Source organism: Rhipicephalus microplus, chromosome 10, assembly GCF_043290135.1.
Source record: "Rhipicephalus microplus isolate Deutch F79 chromosome 10, USDA_Rmic, whole genome shotgun sequence".
Classification (NCBI taxonomy): Eukaryota; Metazoa; Arthropoda; class Arachnida; order Ixodida; family Ixodidae; genus Rhipicephalus; species Rhipicephalus microplus.
Window position 1 is genome coordinate 46,531,750 of NC_134709.1, and position 22,254 is coordinate 46,554,003.

The following is a 22,254-nucleotide window of genomic DNA, read 5'->3' on the forward strand; positions in this document are numbered from 1 at the left end:
ATTCACAAGTACGTTGGATCTGCCGAATCTTCTAGTTATTTCACTCTCGACGGGTATCATGATGACTCTTAAAATTCATTTTGGTCATTTAATTCTAGTATGCACTATATATTCGACAGGAAGTTTATGTAGGTGCACCGAACTTATAATAGCCAATATTTTTTTTGTCGACTAGGCAGAGAAGATGGTTATTGGAACAACATAGGATAACAAAGGAAGCAGCGTAGATATCGAAGACAAAGAGAAGCACACAATTTATAAAGAGAAATTAAGCTCTCACTTTCTGCAAGAATATTTACTTCTCTTGTTCACATCTACTCATACTGAACACCTAACGAAATATCAAGATTGCACCTGTGCACAAACTCTTCTCATGTCGATATCGCCATGGCATACTTAGCTAGGAAGGTCAGCTTTTTGCACACAAAGCTGATGGTGAGTAGTTAAGACAACTCTGATTCGCAAGAGGAGTGGTGGCTGCCTCGATTTTTTTTTTCCTCTGAAGGGTCGACTTACAGAAAGATAAACCCTAGAATCCGTCGTGAAAAAAATTGCTCCCACAATCGAACCGTACACACTAAGACAGCCTTAAATTGCTTTATGCAGATAGTTTAGGGTTCTATAAACTGATCGTTGTACCATCGACCTAACTTCACCACATGAGATAATATATCGTACACAACACATTGCGTGCTTTCAATAAAGTGTTGTCTGAGCTTAGTTTTGCATAATCTAACGTAATGTGCCACATTAACGTGCAATCTGCCTAAATGAGGCGACCCTAGACTGACAGGTTCCTCTCGGGCTGTGGACGCACACTTAAAATATTCGCGAAACAAGAGGCCACAGTAAGTACTCTTTCTGAAGATAGTGTGGGCCGAAAAAAAAAGCAATGGCTTGTCTGTGTTCGAACATACCCGAAACAGGATTTCCGGAAAGCTGAATACGTAGTCTAAAAATTGGAATAATATCTTCCTCTGGAAGCTCATGCGTAAATAATGTTGGACAGCTTTAAAAAAAAATGCCGCCATATCCACGAAGTGAATGATGATGAGTGGGCGAAGCTCCGGAGGTAAACCTGGTAATCCATGAATCCTCCGTACATTTTGCCCACTCGATTTTATTGCAACGCTCCCCCTAGCGTACGTCGCCGCACTATATCGAACGATGACACGCGCCATATGTGGCATCATTCCTATTTTATAACACCTCGCATCTTTCATAATCAACTACACGTACCGCCGTCTAGTTTATAACATCTTGCATCTTTTGGACGGACGGACGGACGGATGGATATGGCTGTACCCTTTAGATCGGGCGGTGGCTAGCGTAATACTTAGAACTGAACGAGAGGTGGCTACATACAGGGGACGCACAGCCCACGCCTTAAGGAGCTTCGCTCCTAAAACACCACGAATAAGCCGTATGACTACAATCAAGTAAAAATGGTTAGATTTTCATGAACTAGATACTAAGCAGTCGGATAATCTGCGACCCGAGCAAACTGTTGACTAAATTCTGATTACATTTGGTTCAAACTCTTAGAAGTTTTACATTGGCCTCGAAAACATACCGTGACGCCATCTACGTGATGACGTCACTCATAGGATGCCGGGTTCACTGTCTGCTAGAACACCGCATTTCCTGCGCTTTTGCCGTGGACAACATGTGCGCTTCCCTTGTAGTTTTGTAGCTCAGCGCTTAAAGATGCGGTAAGACCTGATATTGGCAAGCAAACTTTGAATTGGTGCCCCCGGGGACACTCTAGTGTCTTATTTGCATCGTAAAAAATCGCGACTAAGAACCGTTGCAGCCATGGGGGACGATGCAAGTGGTGTCGCTAAAGCAAACCTGCTGTAATCCACAACTAGGCATCCTATTTGTGACGTCAAAACGATCGCAGCGCTGGCTTCTCTAGTGGAAACCCTCTCGGCCAATACGTTGACGGCACGCTAGGTGGTGTACGTCGGTTGTCCCCGAGAAAAAGAGTACACCACAGTCGGTACTGAGTGAGAGCAATAAAATTTATTAGATGTTCGAAAAATCGCCAGATGATGATAACAAGCGAATGTCATGTAGACCCACGAGACACGGGCACACAAAAAACACACGAGGTCGACACATAAGGGCACAGACACATAAATGAGATTTCGAGTCGCACATCAGTCTAAAAGCATAAAAGTGTATACCTAAAAGCGAGGTCTCAACGCTGCAGTTGCCGAATTTAGGGCGTCGTACGTGCTGCCTGTTCTACTGCAGTTTACGGTAGAGCGGCTTCGCGAGGGCCACGAAGGTCTGCGTGGAGCACATGATGCAGGGCTTCCCTGGTATCACAATTCCTGGCCTCAATGGGTCAGTCGCTTCGCCTTCGGGTCGGCGAATCCACGTCATGTTGGTCTCCGAGCCCGTATCAAGATCCACGTAGTGGATGTGGATGTAGAATATGGATGGCAGTTGGCTGGCCATGCCTTCTACGACCATCTGCGCTCTCGATGAGGGCAGCCTAGTCCTGGTGAGCAGGCAGAGTCGTTCCAAAGCGCTCCCAGGGCATAGGAAAGTCTGAAAAAAAACAACAAAAAACATCTTTGTGAACTGTGCGCTGGTGCTGAGATGGCCAAATGTTTCGCTGTTTCACAAGTTTTTTTTTTCACCCACTACTTAATAGCGATCGTCACATTGTACCTGCAGCTCGCATATGTCACCGCATCATCTATTGCAAGTTTTTTTTTCCGATCCCATGCCCGTGCATGCTCAAACATTTTTTTCCTCTTCCCAAACCATCAAAAGACAATCTAACTTTCTCACGATATCTCGCCATAGTCGCCTACCTTCAAGAACAAAATTATCTGGGGTTCTTCGACCCCAAAACACGAAATAATAGAGCTGCCATCAATCTTTAAGCAAAGCATATCAAAATCAATTGTTACTAGAAATTTAGAAGACGCAAGAAAGATGTTTTGACACATTTGCCTATGCTCTGCAGAGCGTGCAGATGCAAGGCGAAATTTCCTAATGTCATGATGCTAGGTAAAAAGTAGGGAGGCGATTGAGCGAGAGGTGCTTGAAGCATACCTATTCAAGAAGCAACGAGATCTGTATTAGCGATACGTTGGTGGTACTACATTCAGCTGAACTTATTGTTTTTTTACAGATTTCTGAACTAGCACGTGCATTGACAGTGTCCGTTTGTGTGATGTGACGTATGGTGTGTTATTGCGAATGTGTGGCACAGTGTATTGATTGCAATAGCTTTGCCAGAATAAAATTAGCTGCGAGCTGACGCTCTTTCTTTTCGCCAACTCTTCTCCAGTGATTCACGTATAAATTTCCTGTAAGATGCACCAACGAGCCCTACAATAAGCGTTACTAAACATATAAATTGTAACTAAATAAATATATTAGTGTGACAACCTTATTGACTGTATAGTACACCACACCTTATGTAAACGCCCTCTGGGATATTTATAGACGAAAACGAAAAGGATATTAACTTAAAAACGCACAACAGAATACTAACGCCGATTCAAAAGCCATATTACTAAGAGGGAGAAATAACCCCTTCTGTACACTAAAACACTATTTGTAAGGCCCACCACGTGCAAGCGGCATTATTTTTGAAAGTAAAGGCGCCGGCTCTCAAAAGACGGGTAAGTTATATAGGAAAACTGTAGCGCCGTTTATGTCACCACCACAGGCTAAAAAAAAGAGTGATAACATTAACGCCAAAAGCTTCACTTTTTACTTTCTCACCAAAATCACTGATGATGCCATCATGTATACCACAGTGTTCCGTAGTTCGGCCGCATTAGGAACTTACTAAGACCCATGGTAAGAGCTGGATAAATCTTTGACGTTACGGTGGCTTCATTGTCAAGAACCTGTCATATTTTTATACGCGTTTTCAAGCTTATTAAGAGTCTTCTCATAGTGAGCTTGGTGTTTTTGGTATCCCAAAAGAAGGTTTGTTCAGTTGTACGATGACAATAGTTTTTTTTCCTTCTATTTATTGTCCTTTTAAATAACAAAACGCCGCTGCGAAAGAAATGACTCTCAAAGGTACCTACCTCGAAGGACTGCTCGGTGAAGTCGATGAAGACCATCCTGACGACGAGAGAGCGGAGTGTTCTACTGGAGCAGAGGACGTTGGACAGAGCCCTGAAGTCGAAACGCGGCTTGTCAGAGTCGTCGATGAAGCGCACATGGCATACCCAGAAGCGCCGAAGGAACTCCAAAGAAAGCAAGTTTGGCACGTTGCTCAACGTAAGACGACCGGACTCGATGACAAACACGCTGGCATCCTCAGGTTCGATTGTCAGATCGTTGTCGCACGAAACGCAACGCTTGTGGCGACCGTCCAAGTTGATACGGATGTCCAGGTCTTCGATGTCGTCGAGCCCGAGGGCGAGCCGCCGCACGGCGCCTTTCGGGCGCAGGCCGCAGGGTGGTAGGGACAGAGCTCGAAGGCGCTGCAGGGCGGGCGCGTCTAGCGTCACCGTTATGTCGAAACCGTCCTCGAAGTGAAAGGAGCTGACGTTGAGCTCAACGAGGTTGACAAGCGCAGCGAAGAAGTCGCGGAGGGTCGCGCTGTGTCTAGGGCTGATGGTCGGGTACTCGGTTCGTTCGGGGTTCCGGGCGTACAGCAGCATGCACAGGCTCCGTATGTGGCTCCAGTTGTGCTGTATGCCGGCAATGAGGAACTGCCTCCCGATATCTGGTGTATCGAAGGCTGCAAGTACGACAGGCTCATCTGGGAACACAGCATTGGGCAAGAAGGCCAGATTTCGCAGCTGGGCGCAGTTAAAGCCCTGTGATCTCTTCCTGAACACCACGTTCCCTTGAAGGTTAATGCAATAACGCATGTCCAACACCTCCCCGTGGGCTGACTGCGTCGTGAAGAGTGCTTCGCTGGTACACTTAAAGGTCTCAAGGTTCTGCAAGTTTTCGGTGGTCGTTGTACACGTCATTGCGCAGAGGTCTGCACTAACTTCATGCAGGAAGTGAATGTGCAAGTCCTTCAGGAGCGGACAGTAATCCAGGAACTGCCGCAGCAGCTGCACGTTGTGATCGCCCGCGACCTCGACGTACATCTTGCAAACCATGGTGTCCTTACGCACTTGCACGTTTTTCAAGTGCTTGATCTTCAAGAGTTCTTCCTTGGCGCCGTCCTCTGTGTCGACGAGTGAGAATTGTAGCTGCGTGACCTTCGGCAAAGAGTTCAGTAGTCGATCCAGAAGAAGGCTAGCCTTCAGAGGGCACGCAATGCACGAGAGGGTTTGGAGGCTTTTCACGTCGGAGACGAGTGACAACAGGGACGCTGGTTCCGCTACGATGCAGTTGGACAAGTTAAGCGAACGTAGGTAGCCTTGCGCAGTGACTATCTTGCCTCGGAGCACGTCCTCGCAGGCGTTGGCGGGCAGCTCGTACGACGACATTGCGAGTGTGTCTGAGGTGACGCGCCGAGCTCGATCGAAGGGAAACTGTTTTCTGAGCAGACTGCGTAGCGCCCAAATCGCTGTGAATATGTCATATGACAGGGTGTGTTATCTCGCAACGATCCTGCCAGGGCTGCGATTCCACGTCGCCAACGAAGAAATTATGACGTGGGCGTTCAACTACCTGTAAGAATGTTTGTTCACATTTTATATCGTTGACGATTAACCTTGGATAATGGTGTCACGTGCCAATGATATCTCGGCGCGAATCATTGCGCCACTGATAGCCGTGGTTGGTCAGTCAGTCAGTCAGTCAACAAACTTTTCGAGGGATAGGGAACTACAGAGTCGTAGCTTCGGGCCGCGCCCACTAACGGAGGAAGATGTTCTTCCGTGGTTGGTAAATGCCTAGCGTTTGCATTAGGATATTCATAATTTTCTTAAGGCGTGCATTTATTAGCAGCATTTCCCATCGTGTTAGTTGCTTACGAACAATAGCTGGATCATGAATGAGTGATAGGTACCTATTCACGGGCACAGTATCGTCGTATCGTAGCAGCTGTCTTCAATCGCGAACGACTTTTTCTATATATCTCGTGGTGGTTGTTAGTTATTTTTCATTCGATACTTACTTGAGTAAGTAGTAAGTTTCATGTGTAAGTAAGTTTTTATGATTTACACACTTGGGTAACGGTAACGCTGGCGCCAGAAATGGACAGTGACACATAATGCCACTGCCTTGGCCTTTTTAGTGGTATGATGGAAAGCCAGGCCGCCCGCCTCTTGTACACAGAAAGAGCACGTATATTGTTTCGGTAGGGCACTGTCTTCACTGTCTGATTGCACCAAAATACTTATCAATGTTCACATGACGCATGTGTGACAGTTGTTTCACACTCACGGAATAATCATAGCAAAAACATCTGCATATTTTTAAAAAATTCGTAATTCCGATGCTCTTAAATATACAATTGCTTCAAGCCGATGTTGGCTTCGAGGCTTTTGCAATGCAAATTGGCGTTGTTCGCGAGGGGAAATGTGAGATAGATGCCAATACAAACTTAGGCCTGAGTGGGAGTCGAGTCCAGGACGATTGCGCGACAAGCTGGTGCCACGCCCATCCCTGAAGCTGCATCGATAAAAAAAAAACAATACACTGACGATTAGGATACCCCGTAATACGAATTATCAGCGCGTCTTCATGTTGGGGCGAATCCAACTGAGAAGTTTCGGCTAAAGCAAGGTGTCGAGTATGCCGTAAGTCATAATTTCTGTGAAGTAGGACAACACACATCACGCGATTCTCCTTTCCGCGGATGAGCGATGTATTATACCCGCTTCACATTTGCAAGACATGATACGCACTTTGCGGACGCTGCGCATCGACAACAGCCAAATGTCTGTGGACACTATTCTGTCAAGTGCCCGAGAGAAGACCTTGCAACAGAAGGCGACGAAGGCTCTGTTGAAATTCCTACGCGACACCGACTTGAACAAGCGATTGTAACAGCAATGTCACACACCGCGAAAGACAAGACTGGACTATGAGTGAGTGTGCGCGCGTGTGCTGCTGAATGTGCTGTTTCTATCTTCCCTCTCCGCTCTCTTTCATCTCCCCCATCCCTCTCCCATGCGCAGGGTAGCCAACCGGCTGCCTATAGGCTGGTTAACCTCCTTGCCTTTCTTTTCCCTCTATTTTCCTTCCTTCCTGCATTTGTTCGATGGCGAGGAAGGATTATAGCCGGGAACATTGCTGCGGGTGGGAAGCATGAAGCTCGTTGCACAATTATCAATGTGCGATGACTGGACGTTGTTTTATTCTTCGGCCGGGCTTTATTATATGGGTTACCGCGATTCCTCGGCTGATATGACGGCTGTGTAGGGCCGGCCTGGCCTCTTGCGCCTTGAACGACGAGAGGGTTGCAGTTCTTGCCGCCGGTTCCATATCACCAATGACCGGCTGTTTACCTCGCCCCTGGATGACGCGCATAGAGGCTGTGGTTGGTCGAGCTTCCGCTTGAACGCGCTGCAAGCAGCCGCTTCAGCGCGCAGGCGACGCGCTCGCGTGTTCCCTTTCATGAAAATATACAGCGTATTTACGAAATCAAATCTACCATAAAAAAGGACAAGCAGAGACGGTGTGCCAGTTGCATCTAATTTTACCACACCACAAACTACTAATCTATGTAAGAACATTTAAAAAAAAGAACACAAAAATGCAATCAACATAAAACATAAGTAAAAGTGTTCCACTGTTGCGCTGAAGTATAGGGCATACCAATTAGCTAACTTGCTCAAAGAAATATATCCGGCAAACACGAAGACCGATTAATGCAAGAATTGAGGAGAACACATAGAATTATGGAGAATTGGAGTAGTACTGAAAGGCGAGCTCGCTGGTGCGCATAGATCGTAATATTTTTTTTTCTAGCGCTGACCGACACCCGAACGAAGAGCGCCAGTGTTGTCACCTCTCTCTGGGCGTGTAATTATTCAAAATAATCAAAGAGAATTCCATGTTAATACTACCATTGCATCTAACACATTATCTTTTATTTATCTATTCACCTTAACTATACCAATTAATTAGCTTATATGTCTAACTTTTAAGTATAGCCTTACTATAGGAGGCACCCAATTTATCACAAATATTTTCATTTCTCTGTAGATTATCTCTTTTGCATATTCTTCGCCCTCTTTTTCTCCTCTCTTTTTCTACTTTTCATTGTTTATCAATTTTTGTTTCACAAATTCTACTGCCGCATGCCTCTTGGCCGATCCCCCGTGGTTGGTTGAGCCATTCTGCCGGGAATTATCATCATCTTCATTTGGGTGACGAAATGTGTCTCACTGTACCATCGATTAGCTTATTTCGTTCACTAGAGAATCGCTCAGGGGCGCAAAGCTCAAAAGGCTGGTGTTGTGTACGCGATGGTATTGTTTTCTTATCGCGTGGTCGTGTGTCTTGTACGCGACATGTATGCGAAGAACGCACGAAGTAAAACAGTTGAAAGTTGCGATTTCTTCAGTTAACAGGGGTATACGTCTGGGTGACTTTGTTGCGATTCTTTCAGTCAGCCCCTCATAAAGTCTTAGAAGGTGAATCGTTTATCTTCAACGACGTCGCAATACTTGAAACAGGTATGATGACAACTCTGATAGTAAATTTCTGTCAGAGAGCACAAGGGAAAAAAAAGTTAAGTTTTTTTTTTGGTGAAGCAGTTTAGTACCCCTGTCCCACGTGTAAACTTGGGTGAACTTTGAGCGAGTGCGTACACTTACGCTCACACAGTGTCATTTTGGCGGGTCGCTGCTACACGAGAAACAGAAGCGCACTATGGGAATGACGACAGTGACACTTAACGGATTTGTAGCGCAACATATATTTGTTATTGTTGTGCTCGTGTCTCATCGTCAGACCAGGTTGTCTTCGTGGAAGTAGCACCAGTGGCACATTTCATCGCAAATGACTAGATAACGGCCCATTGGAGCATGTGCAATTGTGCAAGTGTGCCTTGAAGACTGAAATAAACAACGCGGCGGACGCAGCCATTGCACGGCGCATGCTGCTGCATCCCCCTAGCGGAAGTGGCCGCAAGCTGCCCCGGGGTGGGAGTAACGAGGTTTTTTTGTTGTATTATGACTTGTTTTAATACACAGCAGTATTCATCATAAGAAAAAAAACTCCCAAGCATTTCCCCGAGGGTGAACATGGTTAAGTGCGAATGCACGGGGTGATGCTATGAGGGGTATTTATAATTCGCACTATTATATTTATTAATCACACTATGGTGCCTTTATGGTGTAATGGTTCCTGGGAATCACAATTTGATCACACGGGGGAGTTTACGTTAACTCGCTGGCGAATGCCAACGGATTTTAACTTTACTCCCCCTCACGACCCGCTCCCGACGGGAGACTGAGAGAGAAGGCGGGCGCGCGAGAGAGAGGGGTGCGTGCACAGCTGCAGCGAGCGAGGAGAGCGGAGGAGCGAGCGAAGGGGGAGGGGGTATAAGGCGCGTTACTGACACCGATATCAGCGTCGCGTCCGTGGCTTATTCGGTAGAGCGTCGCGCTGCGGCCCGCCAAGTCCTCTTTCTTTTAAAGATAGAGAGAAGACTGCGGACGCCGCCGACGGCGGTGGATGGTTTGGGGTCGCTTATAAAGTGTATTCACACTTAAAACAATGTTTTAAATATAGCATGAACGCCGCTTTAGGCAACAGCGTATTTCTGTACAAGCCACTGGCACCGAGGCTACGCACTTCGTCGCAGCCGTCGCAGCGAAGCGAGGTTGGGGAACACACTTGCCGGCAAGTGTACTTTACAGCGAGTCACACTAAACTTTCTCGTGTGAGAGCGCACAAATGACACTCGTGGCTAAGAATTTTCACTCAAAGTGCACTTAAGTTGACGTGTGACAAGGATGTGACTGCTGCAGCGTTTATCGCTACCGCTGGCCTGTTGTGTGGAACAGTACGGCAAGCCCTATATATAATCCACAGGAACTATACGCAGGCGCACTGAAGTTATAGCTGTTGTGACTTATTTTCTGGGTCGAAAAGGCGCAATGGTTTGTGCAAATTAATGTAAATATAATGTCTGGTTGAAGGAAACAGTGCAGATACCGATCAAGACGACGAGAAGTACGTAGGCAAACGCAGCACTCACTTCCAATAAGAATATTTATTTTGTGTGCGCACAGCTATTGAGAGAGAATGCGGGGACAAACACACAAACACACAAACACACACAAACACACACAAACACACACACACACACACACACACACACACACACACGCTTTTCATGTCACAAACAACGTGACATTTTGATCTGGGAATCTGAGCTTTTTGCACACAAAGCTACCAATTAACTAGCACAAATCTGAAGCGCACGTGAATGGCACTTATCTTGATTTCTCTTGCAAGTCTGGTATCTGTCGAAAAAGGTTTGCTCTCACAATCGGACAGTGCATACTGAGATAACGACGGATCGCACGATTCACACACTGTAGTGTTCTTTTGGCGGTTGATACATTGGCCAAACCACAGCACAGAATATAGATATATGGTACCCAACACACTGCGGGCTTAGAGTGAAACACTGCTTCTACTTGGTTCAGGGCCCAACCCCATAAGCGCGAAAATGCACGCGACACAGACGAGCGATGCTGTGAGCGACGAAACGGGACGTTCCCGTGACGTGTCGCCCGGTCCTTTTAACAAGATCGCTCGGTTTTTCAGATTTGAAAACCGTCGCCCATCTCCCAGAAGTGCTGTGCTCAAAGCGCCGGAACAGGGTGTGACGTAGTGCCAGTTGTCCCCACGTGCCCATCATGTGCCACGGAACTCCTCTCCGCCCGAGTCACGCTTGCACAACGAGGAAATAACGCAATGTTTTTGCACGTGCATATAAAAAGAAAAAGGCTGAAAGGCAGTAATAAACACCTTCCGTTCCGTTATGCAACAATAGATTTTTGTTTTTACATTGCAAACCGCTCACTGCGCAGTATTCTTGTTATTTATTTATTTGTCATACTGTTAACCCTCACTCGAGGGTCGTTACAGGGAGGGTGAAGAATTGAGTTGCACAAAATTAAATATTTGAAAAATCGTAAGATGAACTCTGTAACATATAGCATAATTATATAAGAAAAACAGTTACATGCTTTTTCACTCAATATATTTACAACATAATCTCTATGACCAATGAAACATTTATAAGAAAACACATACATTAACACTGATAACTATACATTCTCAACAAAATGCCTATCAACAGCAACCTCAAAATCACTCAAAGTTCTTTTTATGCACCATATCGTTCGGTAATTCATTCCACATACTAATACCATCGGGAAAGAAAGAAAATCGGAAGATATCTGTTCGAGCATGTATTGGTTGTATGAATGTAGTGCATGTTGTTCATGTAAACCTTTTGTAAGAATGCTTCAAATAATCATACCTGTTTATTTTCACCCCAGCATGCAAGATCTGAAAAAGAAGTTTCAACCTGTGTTCCCGCCTTCTTAATTCTAGCGATTCTAATTTACATGCTTTTAACATTTCAGTAACAGAATCCCTTCCTCGAAATTTGGAGCAGGTAGAGCGAGCTGACATTCTCTGAATGCATTCAAATTTATTTTTTAAGACCTTTTGGTGTGGGCTCCACACAGCGCTAGCGTATTCTAATCTCGGACGGATATACGTTTTGTAGGCAAGCAGCTTGACATCTTTTGTGGCTCAGCCTAACTTCCTTCGTAGGAAGCACAATTTTTGACATGCTGGTTGACAGATGTTATCGACATGAGGACACCAGCTCAACTTATCTGTTATAGTTACACCCAAGTATTTGAAATTACAGACTTTCACCAGCATATGATGATGATGATGATGATGATGATGATGATGATGATGATGATCCTTAATACTTTGGCGCACACCCACAAAGGGGGATCGGCCAAGAACCGGGCGGCAGGATCTTAACTAAAAGGCTAATGGTTTTTCAAACAAAACGTAATTTTGGGCTGAAAAAAAATATAGAAAGAAAAGCCGAAAATCGAAAAAGGAGTATATCTGAGCAGGGAGCGATGCAGGCTATCAGATGCGATTTGAGACAGGGGTAATGGTGGGTCTAAAATTATATATATATATATATATATATATATATATATATATATATATATATATATATATATATATATATATATATATATATATATATATATATATATATATATATATATATATATATATATATATATATATATATATATATATATATATATATATATATATATATATATATATATATATATATAGGCAGATTAACATGGTAATCGCTTTGTTTCAATTATGTATTCAAATACCACAGAGCAGATGCCCCTGTGGCTATAACCGAATTTAATGCTGCCAAACGACAAAATTACTGCCACATTTAATTCTAATCCCAATTTTTCAAGTGAAGCTACCAGGTATCTTTTCCGCTGATGAGAATATCGGCGACAGAACAAAAAGAAGTGATCTATCGTTTCCATTTCTTCGCAAGTCTGACATAAAGGTGACGCCTTTAGACCAACTTTATGCAAATAATATTTCAATTGCAGAATTCTGCAACACAATCTTGTAAAAGTAACTTCCAAGTGCCGTGTTGCACACCACTGTCTATTCCAGCGGCATGTTAGATGTGCGAAATCTCGATATTTATCCAATGAGTAGCAGTCGTATTCATACAAACAGAGGTTTCTAAACCTTATTGCTGTCGCGTAAGCCGTATCAGGCAAAATCGGGATAAGGGGACCGCTAAGAGATACTTTGGCTAGTGCATCCGCCATCTCATTGAGATATATGCCACGATGGCCTGGTACCCATAACAGCTGCAGTTTTTTCAAGTTTGTCGGCATGAGTTGTCGAAACATGTGCATAAGTGTTAAGTTGGCTCCTGAAGACAGAGCAGCACATACCGAAAAAGAATCTGTAATTACGACAGCTTCCGATTTGCCCAAAGGAAGTTTCCGTAGTGCCAGTACAATAGCTAATAATTCTGCTATGAATATTGGTGTGTAATCTGGGAGTCTAACCGAAAAAGACCACTCAAGGGAACGTGAGAAGATACCTGCCCCAGCCTTTTTATTTGATACGGATGCATCAGTCGCAATTATGTTGTTCACGTTCACATGTGCCAAGTAATCCTGCAGCCGATCATTTAAATATTGAAATGACATTTGCTTTGCGTTAGAGGGATAAATATTCTCAAATTCTATCTTAAGATCTGAATTAACGCTTCTTGTTGAGAAAATGTGTTTGATTTTGACGTTCAGTGGTTCTAGCAGCGCTTGAACGAACAAGATCTGTGGGCAGTGGAATCGTGACCACCAAGTTTCAAAAAATAAGCTTGGTTATTATCACCAATGTTATATGCAAACGAAAGCACTTCCTTCTTTTTTGAAATGTGTGTGTAAGTGGATTTTTTAATGTTAATTTCCATACCCCATTTAGAATACCATAAGTTTAGGGTTTGTAAGCACTGATTGATATTCAGTTGATCTTCTCTGCATGATACCGGACAATAGATTAGGCAATTATCTGCAAATAGCTTAATTTTTACTGGTGGTTGGACAACTGATGCAATATCATGTATTTATATAAGGAAGAGTAGGGGCCCCAATACAGATCCTTGAGGCACTCCTGAATACACCTCCCGATTTCCCGACATAGCATCTCCCACTCTAACTGCTTGTTGTCGACTGCTTAGATTCGCTCTGATCCAACTGAGAACATTCTCACTAATACCGACATTGCGAAGCTTGAATATCAGCTTACGATGTGAAACTCTGTCGAACGCCTTTGAAAAATCGATACATATAACACCGATTTGCATACAGGCATCTACAGCTACACATAAGTCATGTATAGTTTCAACCAGTTGTGTGACTGTTGAAAGGCCACCACGAAATCCATGCTGAAAGAGGCATAATAATTCATTTTGTTCTAAAAATCGCCGAATATTTTTGTCACCATATGTTCTAATATTTTACAACATACCGACGTGAGTGAGACAGGCCTATAATTGTTCAATGTTGTTCTATCACCACCTTTAAAAATTGGGCAACAATTGCCCTACGCCAATCTTCAGGTAACGAGTGGCATTTTAAAGATTTCTCTAAAATAATTACTAGGTAGTACGACAGCCACTCCGCAAATCGTCGCAAAAATTTATTCAATATACCGTCAGGTCCACATGACGTTTTGGTATTTAAAAGAAGTAGTTGATTGAATATACCTTCTCGGTTAATATTTATATCATCTTCCTGAAGTGTCACTGTAGTACCCGATTCAACGCCCCGCCGCGGTGGTCTAGTGGCTAAGGTACTAGGCTACTGACCCGCAGGTCGCGGGTTCGAATCCCGGCTGCGGCGGCTACATTTCCGATGGAGGCGGAAATGTTGTAGGCCCGTGTGCTCAGATTTGGGTGTACGTTAAAGAACCCCAGGTGGTCGAAATTTCCGGAGCCCTCCACTACGGCGTCTCTCATAATCATATGGTGGTTCTGGAACGTTAAACCGCACATATCAATCAGTACCCGATTCAATTTCCTCGTTGTCACCCTGATTCTTACAGAAAACCGATTGAAAAAATTGATTGAGTCTTTCAGCTATATCTGACTTTTCTGTGTTTACTTCTTTTCCATCTACAATAATATTAATTCTCTCATTCGCTTTCTTAAAAAAAACAGCCAAAACTTACGTGGTGAGTTTGTTAGAAAGTTAGTGAGTGTGTTTTTGAAAAAGTGTTTCTTGGATTGCGCTATCTCTGCTTTCAAGTTTTTTTTAGCACATGATATTTCGGTCGAGGCCCTATGAGTTCTGCGCAGTCTTTTTAGTTTACGCTTCATGTGAATTATTTTCCTACTTATCCATGGATTTCTTAGTTTTGTCTTTTTAACGCGAGTGGGTATGAAGTTGTCTGAACGGTAACCTACAATTTCTTTAAAACGTTTCCAGATCTGTTCAACGGACTCAAGTTTTGATGCTACCTGAAATTCGCCAAGCGACATTTCTAAAAAGTCCAGGATTGCCGTATCATCAGCACGATCGTAATTTTTGATATGTGCATGCACATGACGCTTTGCTCGAAAGCCGGTATCAAAAAGTACGTCAACCGCATCCATTCTGTGGTCTGATATGCCGTCTTCAACTGATACGGCATAATAAGTCACTCTACTCGATATGAAAATCAAGTCTAACAATGACTGCGACGAAGGGGTAACTCGCGTATAATCTTTTACGATTTGTGCGAGATTATGAGAAAACATCAGCTCTAATAACCTATCGGCACTACGGGTTTCCGCATGGCCAGATGAAAAGCTTACTAAATTTATATGCACTAAATCAAAGTCACCAGCCATTATCAGCCTTGTGTTTTCATTTACATGATCACACAAAAACATATTTAATTCTTCTAAAAACTCGGGTGGACTTGGGGGTGGTCTGTAGACGGCTCGAATGAGATGCGTATAATTAGCGGAATTCACCTTGCACCACACTGTTTCTGGTAACTGGCGATGTACTGTTGTTGCCGCTACGTTGTTTTTAATTATCACTGCCACACCACCACCTCGGGTGTCCCTGTCCCACCGCAAAATCTTGTATCCTGGCGGTAGGATGCAGTTATCTGTTATAGCACACGTGTAGACGGCCTCATGCAAGCAATGGTTGAGTTCGCTCGCCGAAGCCATCGTGACAACCAGGTTTGCGTGCGCAAGCGACTGTTCGCGAAAGGGTAATCTATACGTCACGTCGCTCGTCAGTGTCGCGTGCATTTTCGCGGTTACTGGGGTTTCGCCTTTAGTAACTAACTTAGTTTGCTACACAAACTTGCAATGTTAAAGCCCGATCATTCTAAGTGAGGCAACATCTGAATGGGTTTTTTCTGTGCTGTAGACTGAAAATCCACTATAAATGAAAAAAAAAGGCCAATAAAAACATTCGTTAACGAAGAAGCCACGATATTATTCATGAGATGAGTGAACACCGAACCAAACGGAGAAACGGGTGGTTCCTCCTTAAACATACCGTGCACGTGACTTAGCAAAAGCTGAAGACGTATAGTTCGAAAGGCGCAAGTTTTCTTCTGCGAACTCATCCGTATAGGATGTATAACAGCTTTAAAAACATCAACTACACTACATTGCACTGATACAGTGATGTCGGAGTTACTAATTGGGTCATCAGTAATCACTAAGCAGTCGACCAATATTTGATATTCGGACAATGTTGGGCCCATACGAGCTGCTCATAAAATCCCTATCCCGTTTGCGTCAAAGTATCGGAATGTTTAGGTATGTTCACGGTACGTTAGGGGGTCGACAACGAATGTGTCCAAGTATTGAAGTAGACCACAGTCAGGAAGAGCAATAACATTAATCAGATGTTAATAGAATGGCCAGGTGGTGATGAAACGCAAATGTCATGTTCTAGGTATTGCGATGAGATATCTGTGTGTGATTGTTTTGAATAAACGACACATGGAGTTCCGCGACTCACGTCAGTATTGGAGCATAGAAGTGCCTATACCCAAGACATATATGCTGCCATATGCTGCAGTTCCCAAATTAGAGGCGTCGTAAGCGCGGCTTGTTCTGCTGCAGTTGGCGGTAGAGCGGCTTTGCGAGGGCCACGAAGGTCTGTGTAGAGCACATGATGCAGGGCTTCCCTGGCATCGCACTTGCTCGACTCGGCCGTGCCACCGCTTCGCCTTCGTGTCGGCGAATCCAGGTCATGCTGTTCTCCGAGCCCGTCTCAACATCCACGTAATGAATGTGGATGTAGAATATGGATGGCGGCCGACTGGCCATGTCTTCGACGACCGTCTGCGCCTTTGATGATTGCAGTTTAGTCTTGGTGATCAGGCAAAGGCGTTCCAAAGCAGTGCCAGGGTACAGGGAGTTCTGAAAAAAAAATTATAAAAAGCTGTTGTGCCTCTGGTGCTGATGTGTCTAGAATGTTTCATTATTTCACACGTTTTTTTATTTCTCACTTAACAGTTACCCTTAAGTTATGGCGGGAGCTCGCATACCTCGCCGCAACCTTCCTTTCAAGATTTCTCGAGTACTTGCCCATGCTGAAACATTTTCTGCCTCTTCTTTTCCCAGACGATAAAAAAAAAAAAGAAACGTCATTTTCAAGGATATGTCGCCATAGTCACCTGGCATGAAAAACAAGTATTCGGGGCTCCAGGCACAAAAACCTTGATATGGTCAACCCGTCATGGATCTTCACGCAAAGCATATCAAATGAAACTAGATGCTGATCATTGTGCACCCTTATTGATTTTAAAGCGACCCACCTGTTATGTAATACCCACTCTGGGGTGTTTGAGGGCCTAACGATGAAACGAATATTTACATAAAAAATGAAGAACACAATGATAACGCCGAATTATACACCATATTTTTTTCGGAGGGGGCGATACCATCTTTTGTACGCTAAAAGACTATTTGTTAAGAACGACGCGTGCATGCTGCATAATTTACTGGTGGTGAAGACGCCCGCTTGAAAGGCACGGGTAAATTATACTGAGAAAACTCTAGCCTCGTTTATGTCACCACCACGGGTAAAAAAACGGGTGATAACGTCACTTAAAGTTTAGCTACCCACCGTAAAATCTAATGGTGACGTCACAGATTTCACTGTTTTGTAGCACGGCCCATTGGCTCAATTAAGTTTTCGTTCTATTGTGTTAAGAATTTGAGTTTCTCTGAAGCCAATGTACTTTTTTTTTGCTTCTCAAGAACGACGTCGGCCCGCTTTACAAGCTGGTAAAATCTTTCACTGACGTGCGAAATTCCAGGCGGCGAGGCCTCCCATATTTTCTTTGCTCCCGTTTTCTAGTTCAATAGTTTTCTCAAAGTGAGCCAGGTGTTTTCGGTAGCGTTAAAGCAGAGTAATTTGGCTATACGAAAAAAAATCGCTTTTTACTGTCCCCTCAAGCGAAATACCGCTGGGAGAGAGACAGTTATAGCACTCGAGGTACCTACCTCGATGGACTGCTCGCAGAAGTTGATGAAGGCCAGCTTCACGACGAGGGAGCGGAGGGTTGCGCTGTAGCGTAGAATTCTGGAGAGAGCGCTGAAGTCGAAACGCGGTTCGTCAGAGTCATCGATGAAGCGCACATGGGCCACCCAGACGCACCGAAGGAAGTCTAAAGAAACCAAGTTCGGAACGTTGCTCAACGTAAGACGGCCTGACTCGATTTCAAACACACTCGCTTCAGCACGTTCAATTGTCAGATCGTTGTCGCACGAAGCGCAACGCTTGTGGCGGCCGTCCAGGTTGAGTCGGACATCCAGGTCTTCGACGTCGCCGAGCCGGAAAGCAAGCCGGCGCACTGCCCCTGTCGGGCGCAGGCCACATGGTGGTAGGGACAGCGCTCGGAGGCGCCGCAGAGCGGGCGCGTCCAGCACCTGTGTGAAGTTGAAGCCGTCACCAATGTGAAAGGAGCTGACGTTGAGCTCGACGAGGTGGACAAGCTTAGCGAAAAAGTCGCGCAAGGTCGGGATGTGCATAGCGCCGATGGTCGGGTACTCGGTACTCTCAAGATTTTGGGCGTACAGCAGGATGCACAGGCTCTGCGTCGCTCTCCAGTTGTACCGAGAACCGGCAATGGGGAACTGGCTACCGAGATCCGGTGTATCGACGGCCGCAAGGATGACCGGCTCAACTGGGAACACTGCATTGTGCGACTGGGCCAGGTCTCGCAGCTGGGCGCAGTTCAATGATAGCGGTGTCTTCCTGAACACCACATTTCCGTGAAGGTTAATGCAGTAACGCAAGTCTACCGCCTCCTCATGGGCTGATTGCGCCGTGAAGGGTGCCTCGCTGGTACACGTAAAGGTCTCAAGATTCAGCAAGTTTTCGGTGATAGATGCGCAAGCCGCCACGCAGAAGTCTGAACCGAGTTGGTGCACGAAGTGAACGTGCAAGTCTTTCAGGAGCGGACAGTAATCCAGGAACTGCAGCAGAACCTTCATGTTATGTTCGCCCGCGACTTCGACATACATTTTGCTGATCTTGGTTTTCTTACTGACTTGCATGTCTTTCAAGCGGCTGATTTTCAAAAGTTCTTCGTTGGCGTCGTCCATGGCATCGACGAGCGAGAAATGCAGCTGCGTGACGTTTTGCAAGGAGGTCAGTAGTCGCTCCAGGAGAAGGCTTGCCTTCACCGGGCATGCAATGCACGAGAGAGTTTCGAGGCTTTTGACATCAGACGTGAGCGAAAGCAGGGACGCCGGATCCGCTACAATGCAGTTGGATATGTTAAGCGAAGTCAGGTTGCCTCGCACTGCGGCTATCTTGCGTTGGAGCACGTCTTCCCTGGCGTTAGCGGGCAGCTCGTACGACGACATTGCATGTGTGTCTGAAGCGATGCGCCAAGCTCGATCGAAGGGGAAACTGATTTCTGAGAGGCCCGCGCAGTTCCCAGATCGCTGCGCATGTATCATATGACGGGGTGTGGTATCTCACGCCGATCCTGCGAAAGCCGTCATTTCATGTCGCTGCCGAAGAAGTTATCACATGGGCGTTCAAGTACCTTTAAGAATGATTGTTAGCTTTTAGTAACGTTGATTGCAAACTTTAGAATGATATGATGTACCACGGGTGTCTCTGTACAAATAGTGGCGCTACTGATAGCCGTGATTTCAAGGTATGTGCCTAAATTAAATCTTGCATTTAGGTTTTTATAATTTTTTTCTCTGGGTACACTAACAAGCATTCAGCAAACTTGCTCATCATGTTTGTTGGTTTTGAACAAGAAATGAATCATCTATTAGTTATTTGTACTCATTCACGGGTACAGTATCGGCGTGTCGTAGCAGTTATGTTATGCTAGTATGACGAAGCACTCCTTATTTCTTGTATCTCATGGTGTTCACTTTTTTATTGCGATAGCAAATATATGGACACTCTCGGCTGGATTTTGCCGCCGGCGTCGGCGTGGACGTCGGCGTCGATGTCATGCACCGTTTATGTGTACGGTTCTATATATATGAAAACGCAAAAAAACAAAAAAAATTCCAGAAAAAAGACTCCACGTTGCAGAAAAAAGACCTCCGCGTCGTGAATGCGAGGCGTTAACCACTGAGACACCGAGAGGCACCTCCTTCAACGTTCTAACGGCAAGCTATTCATATCTACGACTTGCCGCTGTTGGCGGGCATCTCGTGGGGGGGGGGGGGTCTATTGTGTTTTCAGCCTTATCAGCAAAATGGCGCAGTGAGCGCCTGGTGGCTCTCATTTCTCACGCGTACTTTAGCCCGCGTAGAGAATAAGGGGGTGTACGCTTGATCGCGCACCCTTATCTTTCAGTGGGGAGAATCGCACGTCTTCTCTAGCCTTTAGGTTTCGTGGGAACGATTCTGTTGTAGTTACCAGGCGCACAAAGGTCACTGCAATCGTTGCACAGCCTTCGTTTGTAAAAAGAGCGCGCTTTTCAGACATAGTGAAGTAACAACTAAGACGCGTATTCGCGTTAATCTTTGCCTGCAAGTTCGTTTCGTGCGTCCTTTGGGCGTGAGAAATGCGGGGTACGTTTTGATCTGCTTGCCATTCTGCGCGTGACCTTCCAAATTGTTGCTATCGGGTTCCTTGCTTCGAATTTGCGGCAAAACTGTGACTTTTTGTAATAGTTTTTCAGAAGTAGATGCAGTGATAAGCCGTCGCTATTCCTGGTAATTTAGCTTGGCGTCGGTTATATTGCTTTTATGTTCAATAATTCGCAAACTACCCCAAGGATGCGCTACAGAAATTCGCTTTGCTAAAAAACCTATATGAACGGTTTGGTTTTTTATTTTGCTGGGAAGCAGAATGAATCAGTGTTGCTTTGTGCCAATGTACTTTTTAAATCTTGAAGAGACACTGAAATGGTTTGGGATTGTCGACATTATCGGTGTTTGAGCATCCTTACCTCTTGTAACGTACGTGCGCAGACATTTACCGCGATATATTATTAAACGACGTAGCTACAGACCAGAGCATGCCTATCTTGCGTAAATATAGCCTCCCAGCGGCATACTCTGGTGCCCAGACTCCATTTTGTTCTGCACTGTCAAGGCGTGTATTTCTTGAGCCGAGTCAACATGGCAAGCGGCAGCTCTGCGTCTTCAGAGTTCTTGAGAGCGCTTGTTGACGCTGCTTCCGGTTACAAGAAGTCGTCTAGGCACGCGACTCCGTCCTTGGATGCGAAAACTGTCAGCGCAAGAAGGTTTTACTGAGATGTGTCTGTGAAAATCACAACACGACGTTGAAATCGTGCCGGTGCGGTGTTTTCAGATTGCACAGATTTCCATCCACCAGAACAAAAACAACAAAAATCACAGCATATCCACGGACTAAATGATCATGAGTGCCGCGGAATCACCCTACAAGGTGCGTAAAACGATGTAATAGACTTGAACAAAATACGGAACCTAAAAGCCTATAGCGTGACCATATGGTAACACGAAAAATAACACACTTGTTCGCAAGTAAGATATTGCTTAATCTGTTTCGAATTTTCATCGAAGATCGCACAGTGCGTGTAATCTTCAAAGTCATGTGCACCATGATTTTGAAACTTTAATAACACATAAAAATCTATTTACCTGAAGGTGCGTTGCATGCCGACGTGGCGAAATGTATAACCACAGTTAAGCGTCTGTTTTAGCACCTTCCCTATAAGCAGAAAACTTCCGTCACACGTTGTTTGTAAGGGGTGACCTAAGGCATATTAGGCAGTTTTACGTACGTAGGAACTTCACGTACGCAAGCGTGAAAAGCACACGTACGTTACGTGCACGCTACCAGAAGCGCTTTTAGCTACACGTACGCGACGCGCGGTGAGAGCTATACCACGTAGCTCTATCTGCTGGGAATCACAAACACTGCTGTAGCCAATTCCCGACATGATATCTTGATGTCGCGCTCGTCACGCTATCTTGTTTCAGCGCCAGCGCCATGCTGTCTGCGTGCGCAAGAAATTCACGCAAAGAATCGAATCTGACGTACGTCCGTGAAGCCAGCGCGCAGCCGCTATATGTTCTGCGCATGCGCACTGCTTACACGTAGAAGCTCGACGTACGCAAAGCCTCTACGTACGTGAAACGTCTAATACTGGTATTCTGGCGCGGTTTTCTAAAGCTCCTCAAATGGAAATGTTTCGTCAAGAAATCCGTAACGATATATATGGTCACGCTGGCTGCTTTTTAATGGGTTAAGTGAATAACAGTGGTTCCGACTCACGATATATATATTACACCATTTTTAATTTATAATGGTAATTCTA

The 22,254-nt window shown here is 45.0% G+C and overlaps 2 protein-coding genes across 2 annotated transcripts; both read right to left on the minus strand.

Annotated features, from left to right (window-relative positions):
* Window positions 1-2,006: 2,006 nt before the first annotated feature.
* Window positions 2,007-5,530, minus strand: LOC119180734 (uncharacterized). The gene is made up of 2 exons (XM_037431867.2): window positions 4,065-5,530; window positions 2,007-2,559 (listed from the first exon to the last, which is right to left on the minus strand). Exons 1-2 carry the CDS (start codon window positions 5,430-5,432, stop codon window positions 2,251-2,253), a joined length of 1,677 nt encoding a protein of 558 aa, XP_037287764.2. The 5' UTR covers window positions 5,433-5,530; the 3' UTR covers window positions 2,007-2,250.
* Window positions 5,531-15,923: 10,393 nt separating this feature from the next.
* On the minus strand, window positions 15,924-19,505 carry LOC119180918 (uncharacterized). Its single transcript, XM_037432055.2, has 2 exons — window positions 17,972-19,505; window positions 15,924-16,882 (listed from the first exon to the last, which is right to left on the minus strand). Exons 1-2 carry the CDS (start codon window positions 19,433-19,435, stop codon window positions 16,547-16,549), a joined length of 1,800 nt encoding a protein of 599 aa, XP_037287952.2. The 5' UTR covers window positions 19,436-19,505; the 3' UTR covers window positions 15,924-16,546.
* Between the last annotated feature and the right edge of the window lie 2,749 nt (window positions 19,506-22,254).